General features: G+C 36.3%; 3 protein-coding genes and 1 long non-coding RNA gene across 4 annotated transcripts; 1 reads left to right on the forward strand and 3 right to left on the reverse strand.

Moving 5' to 3' along the window:
* Positions 1–587: 587 nt before the first annotated feature.
* On the reverse strand, positions 588–1,385 carry LOC125215792 (uncharacterized). Its single transcript, XR_007175305.2, has 2 exons — positions 994–1,385; positions 588–906 (listed from the first exon to the last, which is right to left on the reverse strand). It is a non-coding gene; the product is annotated as an uncharacterized LOC125215792 (long non-coding RNA).
* A 1,942-nt stretch (positions 1,386–3,327) lies between these two features.
* On the reverse strand, positions 3,328–3,610 carry LOC148930128 (large ribosomal subunit protein bL34c-like). Its single transcript, XM_089066363.1, has one exon. The coding sequence runs from the start codon at positions 3,608–3,610 to the stop codon at positions 3,350–3,352; it is 261 nt and encodes an 86-aa protein (XP_088922489.1). The 3' UTR covers positions 3,328–3,349.
* An 8,982-nt stretch (positions 3,611–12,592) lies between these two features.
* Positions 12,593–14,820, forward strand: LOC125213796 (protein trichome birefringence-like 38). The gene is made up of 5 exons (XM_048114534.2): positions 12,593–12,945; positions 13,016–13,187; positions 13,852–14,027; positions 14,115–14,273; positions 14,349–14,820. The coding sequence occupies exons 1-5, from the start codon at positions 12,656–12,658 to the stop codon at positions 14,638–14,640; spliced, it is 1,089 nt and encodes a 362-aa protein (XP_047970491.1). The 5' UTR covers positions 12,593–12,655; the 3' UTR covers positions 14,641–14,820.
* Positions 14,821–16,954: 2,134 nt separating this feature from the next.
* LOC125213795 (protein INCREASED PETAL GROWTH ANISOTROPY 1-like) lies at positions 16,955–21,017 on the reverse strand. Its single transcript, XM_048114533.2, has 6 exons — positions 19,703–21,017; positions 19,315–19,446; positions 19,046–19,227; positions 18,859–18,970; positions 17,382–17,516; positions 16,955–17,286 (listed from the first exon to the last, which is right to left on the reverse strand). Exons 1-6 carry the CDS (start codon positions 20,858–20,860, stop codon positions 17,143–17,145), a joined length of 1,863 nt encoding a protein of 620 aa, XP_047970490.2. The 5' UTR covers positions 20,861–21,017; the 3' UTR covers positions 16,955–17,142.
* Positions 21,018–23,579: the final 2,562 nt, after the last annotated feature.

The raw sequence follows: 23,579 nt of genomic DNA on the forward strand, positions 1-23,579 counted from the left end.
TTTGATATGTGATTATCCTCTGTTTTAGCCTCAATTAGGCAAACAAGTTTAGAACATATGTGGCTGTGTTTGTGTCTAAGAACAATGCACATTCCAATTCCTCTACAAACTGAGCATCATCTCATCTAAAGGTTGAAAAATCATGTCTTTTAACTTATGAATTGTTAACATCATCTCTATATGGAACTTGTTAATGACATTTAAGCATAGACTCATCTAGACCTTGAAAAATTGTAATCAAGCATAATCTCGTCTCGAGTTTGAAAGATCAAAATTAAGTTTTCGTGTAGAGTTTTACGAGTTATTTCTTATTTCTGAGCATCATCTCGTATGGAGCTTGAAAAATCAAGAATTGATTTACGAGCCTAATCTCGTCATTAGTTTGAAATATTATGCATAAATTCAAAGCATAAGCTCATCTAAAGATTGAAAAATGATAGTAGTAACTAACTTGTGGGAATATTCCATTCTTACAATTAATGCTAAACTTTGGCACAAATCATCTTATTATTTGGAAATATTCACTACCCTTAACCGGTCAAATTCATATACATTTGTGATTTCTTTCCAAATAAAGCATAGAAATGTAGAATGGTGAATGAAATTTGTTTTTGGTGTACATAAAGTCTCAAAATATCATACAGCCGTAAAATAAAACAGCTAAACAAAACGCGCTTGGTTAATTAGCCTCATTATATATTCCCCTTTTTTCTTAGTTGTACAGGTATTTTTCTTCTCAAAAACCACTCAGTTCTTAGTTTGTTAGCCATGGATTTCTAAGATACTCAAGGCCGACGAGAAGGGCAGATCATATCAAAACCGCGGAACTAGGAAACCCATTGACACAGCTCCTCCCAATTAGGAAACCGCGGAAGACCATATCTTCGTGGTGAAACTCTTTTTCAGCTGCCAGAAATGAGAGAAAAAGAGGACGTCCGTTACACACCGCTGCCGGAGAATAAGGAGGGGCATATTACGCCAAAGAAGACGTACGCTTGCGTCCTTGTCAATTGTTGTGATTCGACATCACCGTTACGTCGAAACCAAGAGGGACGACGGAGAGCTGCCAGCGCCGGTACCATGGTGGCAATGAGCAACGGTCGACCTGCTGCCACGGAGGGCGCTGTAATTAGTGCCGTGACAGAGACAGAAGGAGGCATTAAAGTAGACGTTGCAAAAGTTAGTGAAGGAGCAACACAGCTTGAGGCCGTTGGAGGTAAGGTCGGCGGCGAGGAAAGCATCGATCAACACCCACCATCCAGAAGCTACAAAATTGAAGAAAAGGAAATAGGGGTGGCGGCGGATAGGGATCTGGAAAGGGGAGTATTGGAGTTAAATACTCCAAGTTTCTTCAAATTCCATAAACAACCCCTTAATTCCATTATTTCACAAAAGATACCCACCAAAATATTCCTACCCATTTGCTACCTCAAACTGTCCGGATTTTGCACAATACCTCCCAAAACTCAAGCTCTTTTTATTTTGACCCCTGTGAAACTGGATATTTACGGAATTCACCCCAATCTTCCAAAAATTCCAAATTTAAGGAGCTAAAATGTGAAAACCTTGAATTTCAACCCACCATCAAGTGCAAAAATTCCTTTGAAGCCTTGGCTTATTCCTCATCCTCAAACATCGGCCCCAAAGACTATCACTGGATCTTTGATTGTGGGGCAACCGACACAATGTCATTCGATAAATTCGATTTCCTTGACATATCCCAATCAAAAAAATCTTATGTCCAAACAGCCAGTGGGGAATTAGCATAAGTTGAGGGGGCGAGAACTATATCTATATCACCAACCCTTCGCCTCTCAAATTGTCTTTACGTTCCATCTTTGTCCCATAAATTGTTATCTGTGAGTCATGTCACGAAAGAACTTAACTGCAAACTCCTGATACAACCTCGTTTTTGCATGTTACAGGATATCGAGACAGGGACGATAGTTGGGCGTGGCACTGAGCGACATGGTCTGTACTATGTAGATGAGATTGCCCAGCAGAGTACTAGCTGCTAACTCATGGACTGAATGAAAGACAGATTTGGCTTCTACACCGTCGGTTAGGGCACTCATCTATAGGGTATCTCCATCTACTCTTTCCCGAATTTGTTTCGTCTTCACATGTTTTGAATTGTGAAACGTGTGTGTTGGCAAAAAGTCATAGACATTCCTTCAAGTTGAACAATACCAGAGAAAAATCTCCATTTGCTTTAGTTCACTCAGACGTTTGGTTGGTAAAGAATTCGTGGGGAACGAACTGGGGTGAGGCTGGATTTGGAAAGATTCAAAGGGAGAGTGGAATTGTGGAAGGACTCTGCGGCATTGCCAAGCGACCATCCTACCCTATTGCTTAATTACACTACTATCATTATAATTTCAAGCAAAAAAGTGTAACCATATTGTATGAATGCTTCCATTCTCTTCGGCTTATCGCAAGAAGATACTCCTACTATAAATTAAATCCTATATATGTAACCAATGAATTATGAAGTGATCTATCAAATTTGAGAACAACTATTGCTTGCAAATTAAGAATTGAATATTATAACTAATTATTTCGTAGTATATTTTTTACTTACTGAGGTTTACTTTATTATGAAGTAAACCACTAGATATGAAATTAACATTGTGTCATTTTGATCAAAATAGTCCAACTGAACTCAATAAATATGCTACTCCTCTGTTCCACTCTCAATTGAGTCTAACACGAGCTTTCAAAAATGTAAAGAAAAGTTTGGCCGAAAAAAGTTGTGAAACATGATTCTCATTTCTATATAAGTTTTACTACGATAACCCTATTACTACTACTACTATTTATGAAAAAGGTGACAAAATAACCCTTAAGAAATATCCACCAATAAAGCCCCTGAAAAATGAAGAAAAACGTTGGACGAGATCGAGGAAAATAGCATGGTTTTCGAGTTTCTCAATGTGGAAGTCACCTCCATTTCTGTTTAGGTATGATTCTATCATACCATTTGAGCCGTTTTTTCATGCTCACGAAGGTTGGGAAGAAGTGCAATCAATAGTTTTTCCTAATCCCCTCTCGAAAGGAAGAGCATGGAACTCTTTTTCCTTCCCATAGGGACCGGATCTAGCCATGCTTGGTATAAATAACTCACTCTTTGGTCTTCGGCACTTTCAATTACCGGGATGCGTTTTCACAGTGCTTGTGGAAATGCAATTGAAGTAAGTGAAAATGCTAGGTTGCAAGACCATCAAGCTGGCCGTTGATGCATTTGACGAGAAAAACATTTACATTTCAAACATAGCAGAGTCACAAAGTAGTAGACAACTAGAACTGAATCGAGGGAGAATTGTAAGCAAGAAACAAACTAGTGACAAGATCAGGCCCTTTTGCCGCTGCTGGGGTTGGTTTTACTGCAGAGCTTCCATCGGCCTTTGGCACGTCGGATCTTGAGCGCTCTCCCACTGGTGGTGCTCATCCACTTGCGGAAGCCATGCGTTCGAGCCAGCGATTTTCGTGATCTGTTCCTCTTGGTTTGACACGGCAAATATTTGGATGCTCTCACAACTAGCCCACGCCTCTTCTCACTTGCCTTGCCAATGCTACCACTCAGACACAACCCCAATGACAATCCTGGCATTTAAAAACACTTTCAACATATAACAACATGATCCAATTCTTTGAATCCAAAACATCAAATTTTATACTACCTCCGTCTCCCAAAATTTGTCCCACTTTGATCCGATACGGATTTTAAGAAATGTAATGGAAAGTTAGTTGAAAAAGTTAGTGGATTGTGAGTCTTACTTTTATATATTAGTTTTATAATAAAATGTGAGTAGGAATAAGTTAGTGGAATATAAGGTCCACTAGCAAATATGGTAAAAAGTTATATGAGACAAATTTTGGGGGACAGACGGAAATAAAAAAAATGGGACAAATTTTCAGGACGGAGGTAGTAATATTCATTATAAAGTTGGGCTTATAGGAATTACTGTCCTGCTTTGAGATAATGGGCCGAAAATTGGGCTGCTTTTGTATCATTCCTCCATAAAACCATTATTAGTATAACTCAATTTGATTCTGGGATTAAAGGCTTAGAGCTTTAAATTATGTCACTATCTATAATGTACCAAATCGTGCCTACACTGACCAAGTAAAATATAGACCAAAAATTCGAGATTGACTGAGTAGAAAGACATGTTCTTTCAACTTCAAGAATTAAATTTGACGTGTTCATTCCATGACCAATTAGCAACCGCATAATATCCTCAATGTCGTATTATTATAATGCATCGTGACTAAATGAAACATGACTTAATTTTTTTGTTTATTTTAGAAGAAATTATTATGCCCATCTAACAAAATTACAAAACAACAACAAAAAATAAGGTGGCCACACATGAGCAGAACATATTGGGTGGGCTCCGAAACTTTAACTCAATAGTATTGAAATACTAGATTATTTCCGATAATAATAGAATCCGTAGAAAGATTAATTAATCAGCACAGACCAATGTGCTTAGGTGAACTTATATTATTTGTGCATCCCATAAATTTCGTTTGTCACTCACCTTAATAGTTGACTATTGCTCCTTTGTCGCCATATACCAAATAATCTTATCTTGTAATTGAGAAATCACAAGTTCCATCTTCTATCACAAATATCAAACTCATTTTACTACCTAACATGTTGGAGAACACTTTTCAACTGGTTGCAATCAAACTCGATGACAAAATTTAGAATGTGAGTGCCACTTTGATTAAGGAAGCTTCTTGTTTTTACCCGTTTACCTCAAAATTGGACCACCCATATATATATAGATGTTGAAAACGTTGGCCTTATAGACTCTCACATGGCCAATGCCAATAGATTTCGGATGGTTTATGGTCATAATCGTGAGCCCAGTCAAATTCGGATTCGATTCTCAAAGTGTGAGGTGAATGCCAATTGTGCTCGGTATGGTTGAACAACAGCTAGTTGAGGGTTATCATCGATCCAACTTACAGTTAGTTTGTTTTTATGAGTATTTCTTTTTCATTTCTGTTTCAATTGCTTTGTTATTTCTTTCGATTCTAATAGTTAATTAGAGTACCACTAGCATTATTATTTCAAATAATAGAGATTAGAGTAGGTCGAGTCGCGCTATATTTGTCAATTCATAAAATAGTAAACTTTTAGATGGCTTAACTAATCCACTTTCATATGTCCCTCAAATTGTAAATGTAGGTGATGGGTCGAGTCTAATGATCATTTGGTTGAGTCCAAATAATTGATACAGTGCAACTACTCGAGTATCTTACAAAACAAGGCAGTCTTTTTTCTCTTTCTTTTTTAAATTAAGGGTTTCTTATTCGTAATGGAGTCATAAATATTGAATAAATTCTGCACCAAATTACAATCGAAGCTTAACAAAACTCAATCGGTAAAATAAGTTGTGATAAAACCATCTATAAAAACACCCAAGCTGATCACCAAAGTGAAACACTTTCTTGTAATTTAATGGTATTATTCTTTTTCAATTCAAAGAAAAAGGATTGATGATTCAAGAATTAAAATACACACGGAATAACATAAAGAAGTTTTAATAAATATAGAAATTTGTTGGAAAGTTATTAAGAAAATTAATAATTTTTCAAAAAGTATAAACTAGTGGATTAAAATATTTTTGAGGGGGGAAATGTGCATGCATATCAATTTACAAATTGGGACCATAGTTGGCGACAGAACTTGACCTAACTAGCCTATCAGTTTGATTAGCTAGTGCATATGGATAATATTAATACTACTAAGTCGTATTTTCAATTTAATCGGTTCTACTTTTATATTGAAAGCATTGTGGGTGGTCACCAATGGATCAAAATTATTAAAAATAAAAAGGAATAAAGAAAGAATATGTCTACTCTGAAATAGTCAAATATGCTGGCTTTGCTACTGAACATAATTGTTCGTTTAATAATATATTATATTATTTGCATGGAAGATTCATCATGATACATGTGATAGATAGCATAATATAACAAACTTTTGGACAGCTTAGTAGTTTTGATTGATTAGCTGAAGGCGGCGTTAATTAGTGTAGATTAAAGGACAGCCTTAACTTATTTACACTTAATTGTCATTACAGCTACACCGGATGAACTCAACTTAAATTCTCCTACTGTTAGGAATTTATTTTGCCCTTTTTGGGTAACAATTATAATCACCACTTTTGAACTCGCGTCCACTCTCATATACATACAACATTATATATGTAATACATATAACAATGTCTGTTCCATTAAATATAAAATATTTTTTTTAGTCTATAATTTAAATAATATTGTTTTGTGAGTAAAATGGAGAGGTAACTAAGTAAGAGAGAAAAAAACAGAAATAATATTATTTTTAATTTATAAAATATGTTACTTTTAGTGGAGCAATCCAAAGAAAACGTGTTATTTTTAATGAACAGAGGAAATATTTATGTTATATTTGTATTAAATACTCCCTCCGTTTCTTCGTAGTTGAGGCGGAATTTTTCGGCACGGAGTTTTAGAAATGAATGTTGAGTGTGTTAAATAAATAGATAAAAAAGTAAGAGAGAAGATAAAGTATAAAGTGAATAAAGTAGAGGGAATAAAGTAAGAGAGAGTAAAGTAAGAAAGAGGAAAAAGTTACCATATAAGGAAACGACTCAACTATAAAGAAACTTCTCAAAATGGTAAAATGACTAAATTATGAAGAAACGGAGGAAGTAATAAGTTAAGGGATGAGAGATATCATTACAACTTAATTGATTCATTATGGTATCATTTTATATATGAAAATATTCCTCGGTAGTACTATGAGCCTGAACAGTACTATAATAAAATCAATAGATGCATATCTAAGTCGCATAAAAATATACTACTATAGTACTAGTACTATATTCGTATATGTAAACATATATAGTTTTGAAGTCCTGCAATATTTCGCGGTTGATTGAGACTTTTCTTTTCGGAAGACGTTGGTAGTAGTACAAGCTAATATATCATCCCAAATTTGGCAACTGCTAGATATAATTCTATAATTAGAATTTTGGTGTTTACACAATCATAGACAAGGAGAATATTTTTTCCAAACAGCCGAGTATTCAGAAGTCAGAATGAATTAAAGTGTGATGCAAATGATTGACAGATCCCCAAAAATGTATATTTCATTCCTTGTAAAAAAAGTTATATTGGGAAATTGATTAGACTTGATGCACACCTCTAATGATTTCAACACTAAAAGTAATAGTAGAAAATAAACTAAATATATCTTTATTTGGAATCCTGTTAACTGAAATCGTCATTATAAATGATGTTTGGGTTAGATTAAGATATAGAAGCCCAATAATTAGGGTTTACGTCACTGTTAGATTGGTTAATTAAAATGATGGTTTTAATGTAATTCTTCTTTCCGCCACACATATACGATGATCTGTTAACTGCCAGCATTCGAATTGCTAATTTATTTGACACCACAAATAAATGGATTATTGATAAAATAAAAATAACAGAAATAAGTTTAGGCATAAGAAAAATAATAAAAATTAAGTAATCACCATGTGATCAATGAAAGATTCCAAAAATAATAAAGAATAAATAATTTTCACTGCGGCACGTATATTTTATTTAGTTAGAAATTCAACTTTTAAACGTATATATATGTTAAAATATTAATGGATTAGTACATAAACAACCTATAAGAATTTTCTCTTTATGTTAATTTAAGAATTAATAATTATTATGATTCCCTCCATAATTGATAAACTTTAAAATGTAACTATCATCTTCTTCTTTTTTCTGGAATAATCAATGTATCCAATCCAAAATGCAATAATAATACTTATCAAGGTATTGGCGTAATCATATACGTAAACGAGATAAGCGTCAATTAAAAAATAATTACGAAATAATGGACCCAGCTTATGATGTTGAATAGAACAGAACACATGGTGGCATTCCAATAAAGAAGCTACAATATTTGGACAAGTGGGAAAATCTATATGTTGAACTATCTTAGTTTGTTTCCTCCTCAATTTCACTGCCATCCTCTGCAACTTGTCACATTTATTTATTTATATATATTAACTTAAATTTTTGGGTAGCTTATAACTTTATATTTTATATTATATGTATAATGTGTATGGTATGATTGGTGGCGACGAGTCAATAATGAGTCTAATTCTAGGTGCGTTGGGCCATGCTACCCTCTCGCAATCACTACTTCATTAACAGCCACTTTGTTAACCGCATTCCCATCTTTGATTGCTTCAACAAAGATATAGTAGAAAGAATTAATTTTTGGTTGTGTACAAATCCATAAATGTATAATTATTGAATTTAAATAAATATATAAATGTGGGTGTTATTAATGCATAATAAATAACTACAGTATTTATGAATCACTAAACAATCAAATCTAATTGGTATAATTAAGTAGAGATGTCAGTGCAAGCTGATCCGAATAGCCTACTAAACTTAGAGGGTTTAGGACTGTAAATTTTCAACCAGATATAACTACAATCGGTTAGCCTGCACACAATTAGCCCGCTGTTTGAGTGGGCCAGGTGGGTTAGACTTAGATACAACTATAGTCTATCAGTGTTTTTTTACATAATTATCTTTTCTTAATTGAATTGAATTAATCAAATATAAATTACCAAATAATCTAAATATTTTGTCTGCAATATCAATCACATATAATTCATTCACAATAGATACTTCTTATCGACTTTGCATAATCTTACATCTGATGATCATAATATATAGTACTAGTATCACATAATGATCTGGAAAATTGAGTTGTTATATTTATTATTCTGCTATACGTACTTAAAAATATAATGCATTGCTTTGCATGTGTAATATTCTATGATCTCATGATTTTTTATTGATATTGTGTATTCTAATCGATTTCAAATGTTATTGATTTATAAATTTAATGATATACTTTATACTATGTACATCCGTCCTCAAAAAATAGAAATTTTTTAAACGTCATGAGTTTATTGATAAAGTAAGAGAGATAACAAATAAAAAAAAAATGATTGAAGTAAGAGAGGAGAAGAGAAAGGTAGCTAAAATAGTGTTGGTGGATTATGAAGTCTAGACTCTAATATAGAAAAATTCAAAAAGTTCTATTTTTAAGGGACCGTCCAAAATAAAATTAGTTTCTATTCTTAAAAGACAGAAGTAGTATTATGTAATGATCTACTCTCCCACGTTATGAATTATGGGAATCAAAATTATTTATAGAAAAAAAACAAATTGGTGTATCCTCATTTAATCATTAATTTAAAATATTTAACTAAACCAATTAACCAAATACCATCATAACTAATATATATACACATTCAATGACCTAAATATGCTACAAAATGATGATGATGATACATATAATCTAGTCGATTGATTTATTGATCAAATGGATTGGATTTGATATTTAGTTATGCAGGGGAGTGATCAATTGCTAACTCATCATTTAATTGCTAACTACAACTAATTTAAGGCCACATGATTTTAAAAAACGTGTGGTCTACAATTTGCCACGTGTAATTTTCGTTTTTATTAATTAAATAAAAAAAAATTAAAAAAAAAAACGCCAAATTAAGGTTTTGGATGAAAATGTCAATATAGTGTTTCGAAAATATCAACACAATGCTTTGAGAATGTCAACACAATGCTTTAAGAATGTTAACCCATTGCTTATATTGACATTCTACATCTATTATATTGACATATTTTATATTACATGTTGACATTTTCTGCTATACGAAAAAATTAAAAAATTTTGAATTTTTTTTTCAAATTTTGACGTCGAAACATATGCATGTATGATATCATTGGAATTCTTCTGAAATTATCTTTAATTTGGTATATGTTATATGAATTAAAAGTTTTGGGGTTTCTTTTAAAAGTTAATTATAATTAAACATGTAGTTAATTGACATTAATACCCCTAGTGATATTTTTTGGAATTAATACTATGGCTTTATTGACATTTTTCGTTAATCGTATTGACATTTATGGATTAATGATCTAAGCCCTTAATTTAAATATCTAATGGCTATTATTTAGTTGTAGTTAGCAATTAAGTTATGAGTTAGCAATATAACACTCCCCTAGTTATGCATTACAAAAATCATGCTTATGGTGACAGTTATTTTCGGAACTTTTCTTAAAATTGAACACAGTATGACTCAATATCAAACACTGATATATTTTCTGATGACAACTGATTTTCAGTTCTCAAAATTCTTATTTTTAAAAAAAAATTCACTGAAACCGCCCTTCATGCTTATAGTACAAGCCTACAACCCTATATAAATATATATAAATATCATAATTTTTTTGCTAAATTGGATACATAAGATTCTTATCTTAAAAGTACAAACAATATATTACTCCTATAAAAATACAGTCATAAATTTATTATATTGGATACAAACGATTTTTTCATAAAAGAAGACTCTTTTACATCATGAATACAGGGGAGTGATCAATTGCTAACTCATCATTTAATTGCTAACTACAACTAATTTAAGGCCACATGATTTTAGAAAACGTGTGGTCTACAATTTGCCACGTGTAATTTTCGTTTTTATTAATTAAATCGAAAAAAATTAAAAAAAAACGCCAAATTAAGGTTTTGGATAAAAATGTCGATATAGTGTTTCGAAAATATCAACACAATGCTTTGAGAATGTCAACACAATGCTTTAAGAATGTTAACCCATTGCTTATATTGACATTCTACATATATTATATTGACATATTTTATATTACATGTTGACATTTTCTGCTATACGAAAAAATTAAAAAATTTTGAAATTTTTTTCAAATTTTGACGTCGAAACATATGCATGTATGATACCATTGGAATCCTTATGAAATTATCTTTAATTTGGTATATATGTTGTATGAATTAAAAGTTTTGGGGTTTCTTTGAAAAGTTAATTATAATTAAACATGTAGTTAATTGACATTAATACCCCTAGTGATATTTTTTGGAATTAATACTATGGCTTTATTGACGTTTTTCGTTAATCGTATTGACATTTATGGATTAATGATCTAAGCCCTTAATTTAAATATCTAATGGCTATTATTTAGTTGTAGTTATCAATTAAGTTATGAGTTAGCAATATAACACTCCCCCACAAATACATATATATTATATTTGTTATAATTCCTTGGCCCTCTGCCCACCAAAAAGTATGAAAGAAGTTAATTAAGGATGTAGAGGTCACTTATTAGTTTTAATTATTGCGTCGTCCTAACTCATAATATTAAGTTTTATTGGCATTTGGCTTTTCATTTGATGAATTGATAATAATAGGACTACGTACCGCACGCACACTGTTTACAAAGGTAATGGAGTATGCTATGAATTTAATCACACATAAACGGAAAATGAAAAAAGTACACGAACAACTGTTGGTAGATAATGCAATGATAAGAAATCGTATAGTAAAAAAATCACAAATTTAAAATGACTAATAACCGGGAGTAGAAAGCAAAACACAATAAAGAGATCATAACTAATTTAGTCTATAGCTATATTTTAAGATTTTATTCTGAATTAAAGATCTTTCCATTATCTTTAATTTAATTAAGATACATCTGAGATTCTGAAATATTATTCCATGAATTGATTTACTGATTTTCAAGAAAATTTTTTAATTTGATTTTTATTCGTACTAATAATAATCACATGTATAGGGATTAGGGATTGATTCAGTTGAGAACTATCTTAGAATGAGAATCAGTTGAAAACATAAAATATATATTACTCATATAGTTGTTAATTGTTATTAGCTGGCTGCATATTTTGCATAAATGTCATTTGTCAAAAATGTTTATGGGATAATACATGTATCTATAATTAATGTGGATATCATCTATTTTAGTATAATTAATACTTTAAAAACGGAAAGGACAAATTATTAACATATTATACGTAATATTTATACATAAAATCCAGAGCTACTACATCTTAGTTTGATTCAGTTTGATATTCTTATTTTAATATTGTATAAATATGTTGAGACATTTATTATTTATTGATATTTGTAATATTGAGTTGGATAAATATAATACGATTTTCATTATTTAATTTAACTATGGAAAAATATAAGTGCATTATGAACAGTGTATCAACAAATCATTTTTCTAAAAAATAATTACATATAAAAGACGGAAATTGTTACTTCTGACCAAATATATTTATTCTCTTAACAAAATTTTAAAAAAGTCGAAAATTAAAGCTTTTACTATTCAAGAATGAAAAGAGCATATTTCTTTTTTAATATACTTAATAGAATTCCAAGAAAAACAAACGTGAAATAGAATGTTAGAATTGAAAATCCCGTGAGCTGCGCGCCCATGAAATACAAAACAAATTATTATTTTATTTATATTTTTATAGAATGGAGTTACTTATGTTATTAATTTATTATTCATGTTATTAGCATCCAAAAATGTTGAATAGTCTGAGAAAACAAATGTAGAAAAAGACACCTCTGCATCCCCCACTCAGAATACATTACATTCCATCTCGATTTCATCCTCGTTATTGCGCTTAATAAACCATGTGAGTGAACCCACCCCTCTCTCTCTCTCTCTCCCTATATATATAATGAGCTGAGATAGAACAATCAAACAACACACCAACACAATGCTCTCCTCTTTGAATCACCGCCATTCCCTCATCTTGCTTTCAGCGTTGCTCGTTTCGCTGCTGCCACTCCCGGCTGCATCCGAGCTCGTTAACGCTACCCGAAGCAAAGAATTACCCACTTCTTGCAATCTCTTCCATGGAAAATGGGTCCCGGACCCTTCTTACCCGCTCTACCAATCCTCCGGCTGCCCCTTCATCGACCCCGAATTCGACTGCATTAAATACGGCCGACCCGATAAGCAGTTCCTCAAGTTCTCATGGAAGCCCGACTCCTGCAACCTCCCTAGGTACACATCCATCCATCTTTCTGTGGTGTTTTTGGAATAGATTTGAAATCATTCTTTCTAATTAAATCAGGTTTGATGGGGTGGATTTTCTCAAGAGATGGAGTGGGAAGAAGATCATGTTTGTGGGAGACTCGCTGAGTTTGAATCAGTGGCAGTCTCTGGCTTGTATGATCCATGCTGCTTCTCCCAATTCTAAATACAACTACATCAGACAGGGCACCCTCTCTTCTGTTACATTCCAGGTAAAATAAATTTTTTTCTAATTAGTACTATAATCAATGTTAAATCCTCTGTTTTCCATGTTATTAAGCTAAGTCACTCCCTAAGATAAGATTTTTATAGAATTTCTGCTTTTTTTTTTTAATGTTTGACCGTTGTTGTTAGCATCTTTCTTTAGTCACGGATGCTTCACTCAACAATTTAAATGATTGCCTCGCACTTTAACTTTTAAGAGGCAATACTATTAATAATCAAAAGTGGAACACTATTAATGGGATTGTAGCTGAAGAATCATTTTTCTGTTATAACAAATTTACAACAAGCAGTTAGCAGAATCAGATGCTATACTTCTTTAAACAGTCATTCTTAATGGTAATGGATTAATACAAGATTTGGAGAAATGGCTATCCTACAAAGTTTAACAAGCCTTTTTTAAGCTTCTCCTACATGTATCTATAACCTTAGAACTTGGTAAAAACGTGAAAATCGTCAACTGAATAAACTAAATGTATTGAACAAAATAAATGAATGTCCTGTCACATGGGCCACAGTGGCCTAATCTCCAGCTATGTAACAATAAATATTTCTCCGTTGCCAGCCTAAGCCCAAACACCATTTAATACACCTCTGATTTATTGAGTTCTAGTAGCCGCCGCCATAGTGACTATTCTTGATTACTAATTTCAGGATTATGGAGTCACGATACTGCTGTACCGATCCCCATATTTAGTGGACATAACGAGGGAGAAGATAGGGAGAGTGCTGAAGCTGGACTCGATTCAGCAAGGGAACGCGTGGAGAGGAATGGATATGCTAGTGTTCAACACATGGCATTGGTGGACTCACAAAGGAAGCGCTCAATCGTATGAAATGAATCAAGTCTTTTTCGACCACTTTAATCGTGCAGTAGGGAAGGCATGATAACTGATAATATGTGGCTGTGGTTGCAGATGGGACTACATACAGTATGGCTCCACCATGTCAAAAGACATGAACCGCCTCGAGGCCTTTTTCAAAGGGATGACAACGTGGGGACGCTGGGTTGACCTCAACGTCGATCCCACCAAGACCAGAGTGTTCTTCCAAGGGATCTCTCCCACTCACTATCAGTAAGTTGTTAGTTTAGACAATGCAATGTTGAAATTATGGCTGCTAAAAGTGTTGGTTTTTTGTGATGTTGGCAGAGGTAGGGACTGGATGGCGTCGTCAAAGACTTGCAACGGGGAGCAGCAGCCTCTGGAAGGGTCGACGTATCCAGGGGGGACGCCAAAAGAGGTGGAGGTTGTTAAGAGCGTGTTGAGCAAGATGCAGAAGCGCGTTTATTTGTTAGACATTACGTTTCTGTCTCAGTTGAGGAAGGATGCTCATCCATCGGCTTATAGTGGCGATCATGCAGGGGTCGATTGCAGCCATTGGTGCCTTCCCGGGTTGCCGGATACATGGAACCAGCTGCTCTATGCAGCTCTGGTTATGTGATCTGCCCTTTCTTTGTCTGTGTATAATTAATTGTCTTTTTTTTTTTTGTTTTGTTTTAGGGTGACTATAAACCAATTGTGATTAGTTTGATTGAAGCACTAAGGGAGAAGATCATATTCAAATGTAAAAATGTTCACTGATTGAATGAAAAGGAAAGTGTAGTTGTTGTTTTTTGGTTAAGGACCCGTTCGGTTTCCCAGATATGCCCAGTTATGGGCTGAAAACTGAGTAAATTCATGCGTTCAGTGTATATGATAATAAACTTGAAAGCCCAAGCAAATAAGCAGGCCCGCACTATTTGGTTCAATTTTGGCCAGATATAATTCTGCTAAAAAACGTGATATACAAATCTGGTAAGGCAAGTAATGGCTGAATTGTTGACAAAATGACCTATTTACCTCTGCCAAAAATCAAACATCCCCAAATTGGTTACAATTTGTTTCAGATTGCTTTGATTCATTTCAATTTTCATCTCTCTATTCGAAACTTGCCTTTCCTCTACTCTTCTACTTGTTGCGATTTCATGCTCTCTCTCTTCCACCAGAATGTTGCCAGAGCTCGATTTCTCACTTCTGCCGGCAATAGGTGAGCAATAGGATTCTACACCACAGAAACAGAAAAACCTGGTTTTCTAAGCGCCATTGACGGAAAAGAAGCAAACCGAGAGAGAAAGCCACAAAAAAATCGATTTAAATGGCTACGGAGTGATGCATTTACGGCAACGGCGATTACTACGAGGGGCAGTGGAAAAGGAATTTGAGGGGTTTTTTGTCATTTAGCTTCATACAGAGTCCCAAATCTGATGGCAAACAGGATCAGTGAACACCATATTAATTTTAGCTTTGGTGGGCCATACCTACCTCAAATTTGCTCCAAATCTGCTCGAGTAATATATCATGCAAAATGAAATATGTCTAACTGAACGGGTCCTAAATGTTTATTGTTCAGTGTAAACTTGGATATACACTGGAAATAACATAGTCCAACTATATTCACAACTTTAGACCATCTCCGATCATTTACACCAAACTCAAACCCATTTTTGAGTATATATCACTCCAAAACGTAGTTTTACTCCAGTCATTTATACCAAATTCAAAATTTACACCATTTTTTAGTTTTTGTATCACAAAATTTTTGCAGTTACACCATATTTGGTGTTATTTCACAAAAAACACCAAAAATGGGTTTGAGTTTGGTGTATGGTTGGAGAAGATTTCTACACTAAAACTCATTTTTGGAGTATGGTTGGAGATGGTAAATGCAGAAAAACTTGTTGGATAGAGTATAAGATACTACCAATAACAAATTCAAAGTGATGCAGCATACACATATTTTACTAAGGCCAAAATTTTGTAATGGAGAAATTATAGTACAAAAAATCATCATTCTATATGCGTATCCCTGATGTTTCTAAAGTTGAAATGTCAAATCATCACAAGAAATTGAAAAGGGAATCAAACTTAAGAGGATAGCAATTTCAAAATGAACAGCAAACAAAAAAGTAAAAAAGAAAAGAAGTTGAGAGAGAGAGACGCACCCATGCTGATTGTGTCCGACTCCAATTTCAACAAAGAGGAGCTTCATAGAAGAATAGGGAGGAAAGGTAACCGCTTCATCACAACTCTGCTCAATCGCCATGGGACCAATTTCAGATAAAAAAGAGGGAGATTTGAAAGTTAAGGAAGCAAAATCTGGAATTGGGGCTTCACAATGATGACCTCGGTTGCAATTATTGGGCTGAATATACTCGGCAATTAACAACAAAACATCTAAGTTTAGCGTTTTGGGCCGTCTCCCATATTTCAAATTCTAATGGGCCTTTACATGATTCTGAAAACAGATTCAATTCTAGTTTTTGTTTTTAATGCCAACTACTATGTCTGTTTTTCAGCTTTCTCTAACCCTTACATTCAAAGGATCTTGTATATTTTGCTTAATAGTTAAACATGAAGGACGATATCCATGAGAAATTTTTTTAGTTAAGAACTTTGAACATTGAAATTGCTATATTAATATCAGTTGGCATCGCAAAACATACCGGGTCTAATATTGAGTCAGGAATGATATTCAAGAAATTACTTTTTTTTTTTTAATCTGAAACGAACCATCTCCTTATATATCATGCATATCTTTGCTACACTTAAAATATGTCCAGTGTTTGCAGGAATATAAAATTTGTCCAGTGCTTGCAGGAATATTAAATATGTACAACATTTAACAACGAACAAAAAAGTAGAACACTTGAATCCATACTGGAAAAAAGAAATGAAGACCTCAACAAACAATTTCAATAAATTTGACAGACAAGGCATCACTCCAAATTAATTTTATCTTCAAATAAATTTCATTCAAATCATAGTGTTATATTTTAAATAGTTGAAGCTTATACATCAATAAGTTTGCACAAAATTAATGCAGCTGAAACCGCCAATCATATTCACATCCTCACCCTATCTTCAACCCTATTTTACACAAAAAAAATAGCGGCAATCATCTAGTCTACAGACAAACAGCCGACGCACAGGACCTCGAAACATACTTCTGCTGCTGCTGCTGTGTTTGGCACTGCACGTTACTAAGTCGAGCTTTATCCCTCAGCTCCTCAAAAGCCTTCATAGTTTCCACATCAAAACCGCCCGCAAACTAAGAAACACAATTGGAATTAGTACTGATCACTTTGCAATATATGAAGTTCAAAAGATGCAGTAGAAAAATTTAAACAAGAAACAATCAATCACCTGATGTATTCGGAAAGCAAACTTGACACCTTGAACTATGAGCTCTTCTTCTTCGGGGATGCCACCAGCCATTTCAAGCTCCCCCGACACTCTCTTCATGTACTTCATTGCTAATTTCACGGACGCCAGCTTGATCTGCAAACACATTTCATCACAACTGTCAGCCCCTCCTCTGCTATTTAACACAGTAAAACCCGAGCGTAGTAGAACAGTCCAATGTGGTAAAAAGTAAGCTTCTCACATTAGAGTTTCCCAAAAAATGGGATGATACATTGTGGTAAAGCAAACAGAAGCAAGCAAAAAAGTACCCAAGTGACATAAATTCATGGGATAAGGTTAAGGTCAACTTAATGAATATACTAAATTCCAATCAAAAGAGACAAAATAGAGGCACCTTAAAGATTTGAGAGCCCTGCACATGTTCAGTGCTTCTCACGCAGTAGTTGGACAAAACAAAATGAGGCATTCTTTTTCACCTACCATAACTTTAATTTTGTGTATGTCATGATGCTTCCCCATAAATTTCCAGTTGCAAAATAACCTCGTGGGACCACAAATGAACTTCCTATACTAAATTACCAAGTAAAAAATTGATCATTCAACTACCTATATGCATCTTTTTCATTTAATCATTGTTCCTTTGGTTTCTCATGTTTATCAACAGATTCCACTAATAAGGCTTAATTTTCAGAAAAATTTGCAGTTAACAGATATACTCCCTCAAAGCGACACGTTTCTTGTTCAACATTTGATTTTATGCAGTGGTGTTTCCTTTTTTTCAGAAATGCGTCACTTTGAGTGGGATGGAGGTAGTACTAAATATGCAATCAGTGACATGTGAAATGCATGCAATATGTCTGCAGTTGAAGTGAGTTATTGCTAATCCTTAATTGACACAGACCTATTTCCGAAATCCACCTGAGATGGATGAACTTGGACAAGGCCAGTGTATTAATCCATTTGAAGGGATTAATATGAATTAACTAACAAAAGTTATGTCAGTTGTTTCCTATTACAACTTCATATGAGTTTGGATAGTCAGCCAAGATCACACGAGTGTATGGCAGTAAAAGGGGGACTTCTTGCTACTAGTGTCAAGACATCGGAACATAATTAACAGCCTATAGATTCAAATATATAGGCTATAATTCAATCTGTGCATAATTTTGATAGAAAAATCGATTTTTTCTGAATGCTTGCATAATTGTTTAGAGTTGACCTTGACTAACTCCGCAAAATAATACAGTTGTTTATGAAGGATGTGAAATTTTGTCTAAATGACAGATTCAGAGAAGATCTTCTCCACCATAACAAGTCAAAGTGGAAGTATTAAGCAATCCCATAATAACACTAGTATAAATCAAGTCAACATTATAAACAACTAATTAGATGAATCTATAGCCCTTTAACAATGTACTTATCAACACTCAAAAAGATCAAAACAAGCATCACAACTTGTGAGAATGAGATCATTTACCTGACTAACATAACCGGAATCGAGCATCCAGTCCACAGGAATGTGGAAACCTTTGTACCTGTCCGTCGCTGACTCTCTCAATCTCGACAAATTATACACAGCATGCTCCAATCTGCAACAAAGCAAAGCAGCACATTAGTTTATTACAAAATGAAAATTCCAGTAATTAATTAGGTAGAGTCCACACTTCTCAAACAAAGACTGTATTTTCTTGAGAGCATGAGCACAAGGTTGCCTAGGATCGTCGCGAAACGACGAGACTTCACATTCCAGCTTCTTCAGATCAGAGTAACCGAATGCAGCTTCTCTCAACGCATCAGCTCTCTTCTCAGGCCACTCAAAGTGTTTCAGCACTGCTCTCTCATCCACCTTTATACATAATAAGAAATAACAATTAGAAAATAATCACCAAACACAAAATAACAAGCATTGGGAGAAATTAAGGGATGTACTTACCAGGTAAGACAGCTCATCATCAAGCCATTTGACAAAAGACACAACATCCTCAATATCAGTGAATGCTGCAGCCTCAACTTCTTTAATCAAGAACCTTATGAAATCCCCTTGAGTCTCTATATCAGTCTTAATCTGTGATTAAAGCAGTAATAAATCAGATAATGATAAACATTTGGAAATGGGAGAGCACAATCAATAGAGGGTATGAATGGTCATTTTTGGCCACGTGGTTTGTTCAGTTTACTACACTTTCTGCTCTACCAATTTTGATCTCGAATCTTAACACTGTCTTATCCTGAAAAAAGTCTGGCAAAATTCCAATGGCACAGTGGCAGTGTTGGTAAATAACCACCCATACCCTGACCAAAATAGTAAACAGAGGACTCACGGCTAGTAAATGAGCTGAGCGGTTCTCGATTTCGCCGATCATGTCCTTCGCCGTTGCACCGGCAGCCTGCGGATCGCCGGCGGCGGAGTCCTTCCGGCAAGTGGTGTCCCGCCGCATTAGAGAGTGGTAAAACTCAGCCACCTCCGGAACTCTCCTGACCTTCGCCGGCGACGGATTCGACCCCCTTTTCGGAGGCGGAGGAGGAGGAGGAGGCGCCGCTGCCGCTTTCTTTGGCAGTGACGGAGCGGAGCCTCTAATCGGAGGCGGCGGGGGAGGTGGAGGCGGCGGATTGGAAATCTCCGATAATGCGCGGTGCGCTGAATCGGACAAGGACCCGTAAGAAGGCAACGAGACGGATGACAAACATTCGGGAGAAGATGAACGAACCATCGAGAGAAGCGACGCGGACGGCCGGGGAGGCGGTTTCGGCACGCGCGGGGCACGTGATCTTATCCCGATAAATACATCGGAAGCTTCTGGAATCTCCTCCGAATTCCCCGTTGCCGCTGGATTCCTCTCACAGATTTCGTCTCTCCTCGCGTCAGTTTCGGTTTTATTAGTAATTTGAGCCGCGCATTTTCTCAAACACTTGGTAGGTATGTTTGGTTTACGAGCGTCGCTGGGCTTCACGGCCGCCGTGGATGAAGACGAGGCCTCCTCGTACTCGGTAACGGCTATCTTGATCTCAGCTAGCTCGGCCTGCATGTATCGGATCTTCTCTTCGTATATCTGATTTTGTTTGGATAGTTCCATGTGGAGAAACTCGTTGTCGCTCCTGAGCTGCTCGTTCTCGGCTTCCAAGCATCCGATCTTCCTTCTAGAGAGTTCGATTTCGGAGTCTTTGTTGGAGATGACGCTCTCCAAAACGGGGACAATGGCGACGGACTCTCTGACGAGCTTCTGCTCCAGGAGCTCGGTCTTCAAGCGGGACTCGCTCTCTCGCAGCTCCTCGACGAGGCGGAGGAGCTCGGAGACGTCGGGGGGGCGGGGCTGGACCTGAGCGGACGCGCGAGGGAAGTAGCGGGAGAAGGGGGCGGCGGAGGCCTTCTGCTGCTTGCCGGAAGACCACGGCGGCCTGGCGGAGGCGTCGGGCTTGGGCTTTGGTGGCGCGGCTGATTTCTGAAGCCCCATTACGGATTTTACTTTGCCAGCAACCATTGTTGCCTTAAATTGAAGATAACTCGGCTGCTCTCTCTCTTTCCACCAACGCTATCGTGTTGAATTGAGATGTTGGAGAAGGACGATTCTACTACATGCGTCACTCTCTTCTTCACGCAGCTTTGCATAGGTAGTTTTGTTTTAGGATGATAAAATAAAAATAATATTAATAGGAGTAATAAAAATAAAAAACTATTGTAAGTAGAGAACCATGTTTTTGTAGCTTCAATTCGCTAAGATTATTTATCGACAAGTACTTTAGAAAATAATATCCAGATTTATTGTAATTTTAATTTAAAATAAAAGCATTAAATAAAATAATTGATGGAGTATATTAATTTCTTACCAGCCACAATATTTCTACCCATACCTCTATTCTATCGATAATAAAGTTTTGAGAATGTTACTCGTGATGTAATTCGTGATAGTATTTACAATTTTTGAATTTCAATTAAAAATTTAAAACCCACGGGATTATCAAAAGTAGCAAGGGCTATTGGCCAACTGAGTAGAATGTGATACAATTAAAATTTTTGGCTGAGATTTTTCAAGAGTATTTAAAGTGCGGTATTATTTATTACTATTGTATTAATTTATTAATTATTAAATGAACTAAAATCATATTATAAAATAAATTGAATTAATGGAAAGAAATTTGGAGACTTGTAGGAGTTTATTGCTACTTTTAATTTTTATTATACCTGCGGATTTTATTGTGGAAAGTTGAATGTGGTGGTGGTTAAAGTTATTAAAGTTGGAAGATTTCTACAACGGTCAGGTTCTGAAATTATGAGAAAATGATGATACATTGTGTAAAAGAGATTATTTGTTTGAATCAGATTGGATGCAACTTTAATTTTAGAGCATTCCCAATGGAGGTGGCGAATTCTCGGCGATAAATCGCCGGTTATCGCCGAATTATCGCCGGCCATTGTGGCGAAGTCGGCGATAATTCGGCGATAATGTTGCCGTTGCTTCGCCGAGTGGCGTTCTAACGCCGGATTATCGCCGAGCGATCGCCGGCCACTGTGGCGACGCTCGGCGATAATCGGCGATAATTAAAATTTTTTTTTTTTTTTTTTGAACCCAACGGCTATTTTACATTCCACCCCTATAAATATTTCCTCCACTTCCTCCATTCATCACCCACAATCTTCATTCTCTCCATTTTCAATCTCTTCTCCCAATCTTCAATTTTCATCAAAATTATGAGCTTTTGGAAGAAAAGTTCCCGATCGGGTAAGGATAAGGGTAAGGGGAAAGAGTCGAGTTCACAAATTCCCAACACGGATGAAGCAAACGAGCAGTGGATGCAGTCGTTGTTGGCGATGGGTTCTCCTCCCGGCCAACTTCCATACGGGGGTCCGTCTCCTTTGCAGACTCCTCCGGCGCGGAGACTTTCTCCGTACTTCAACTCTGCCGGCAGAATGCCCTTTCCAGCCGACGATGTGTATCGGCCCCAGTTCGACACCCCCGGATCAACCCCAGGCGACCAAGAATCTCAGGCCGCGACACTGAGCGCGGAGGACTTCGAGGTGGAAGAAACGCCCACCGAGCCGCCTTCTAGGAGCGGGAGGGGGAAGGCGCCGGCGTCGTCGGCTGCGACTGATACGGGTTCCGATGAGAGGCCGAAGCGGGTAAGGACTACTTACACTCTGCAAGAGTCCGAGCTGATAGCCGACTGCTGGGCGGACACGTCACAGGACGCGGAGCGCAGCAACTACCAGACTGAGATCATATTCTGGGAGCGGATTGCCGCGAAGTACAGGAGCCACAAGACTGCCTCAATGAAGGACCATGGCAGCGAGGCGATCCGTCGGCATTGGGAGCGCCTCATGAGGGACTGCGGGCACTTCAACGGTATTTATTCTAACTTGATGACTCACATGACGAGTGGCCAGAACGAGCACATGGTCCGAGATGAGGCCATCCGGATGTATAGTAGCCAGTACTTGTCGACGAAGGGCTTCAAGTATTGGAACATCTACGATAAGCTGAAGGATCTCCCCAAATTCCGGACGGGAATGCACGACGCGCTGCACGGGAAATCGGTGCGCTCGCGACTTAGCGTTTCGGAGAGCGAGGGGAGCGCGGCCCACATCGACTTGAGTGGGGATGGTCCGCACGAGCGCCCGGAGGGAGTGAAGAAGGCGAAGGGGAGGCGGAAGGGGAAGGGCGCAACGTCGGAAGTCGCGTCGGAATCCGTCATCGACTTAGAAAAAGCCACTTATTCGAGCAATGTCGCCAATCTGACCCAGATGTACACGCTGTACTTCACCGGCGGCGGGACCCCTGAAGAAAAGGCGGCCCTCTGGAAATGCATCCAACACCTGCAGAGTACGCTGGGGCTCGATCCCGACGCCCCTCCGGCCCCTCCGTCTTAGATTTTTTTTTTTTAAATCTTTGTTTATTTGCGTTTTTTATTTGTAGTTTTTTTTTTCTCGTTGTATTATATTTTCCAATGATTAATACAACGATGAATTGTTCATTATTAGTCTATTTATTAAATACATTTGTAGGGAAAATTAAATAATATAAAAAATAATGATGTAAAAATGAAATGTTGAGTTAGGGAGAAATAAGGGAGAAATAAGGGAGAAACCAATGTAGCACTTGGCTAAAAACTGGGGATAAATTTTGGTGCTGATGTGGCGCTGATGTGGCAGGAGTTAGGGAGAAATAAGGGAGTTTTTAGGGAACTCCATTGGGAGTGCTCTTA

Source organism: Salvia hispanica, chromosome 3 (genome assembly GCF_029641045.1).
Source record: "Salvia hispanica isolate PSC_SH4W2 chromosome 3, Shi_PSC_v1, whole genome shotgun sequence".
NCBI lineage: Eukaryota > Viridiplantae > Streptophyta > Magnoliopsida > Lamiales > Lamiaceae > Salvia > Salvia hispanica.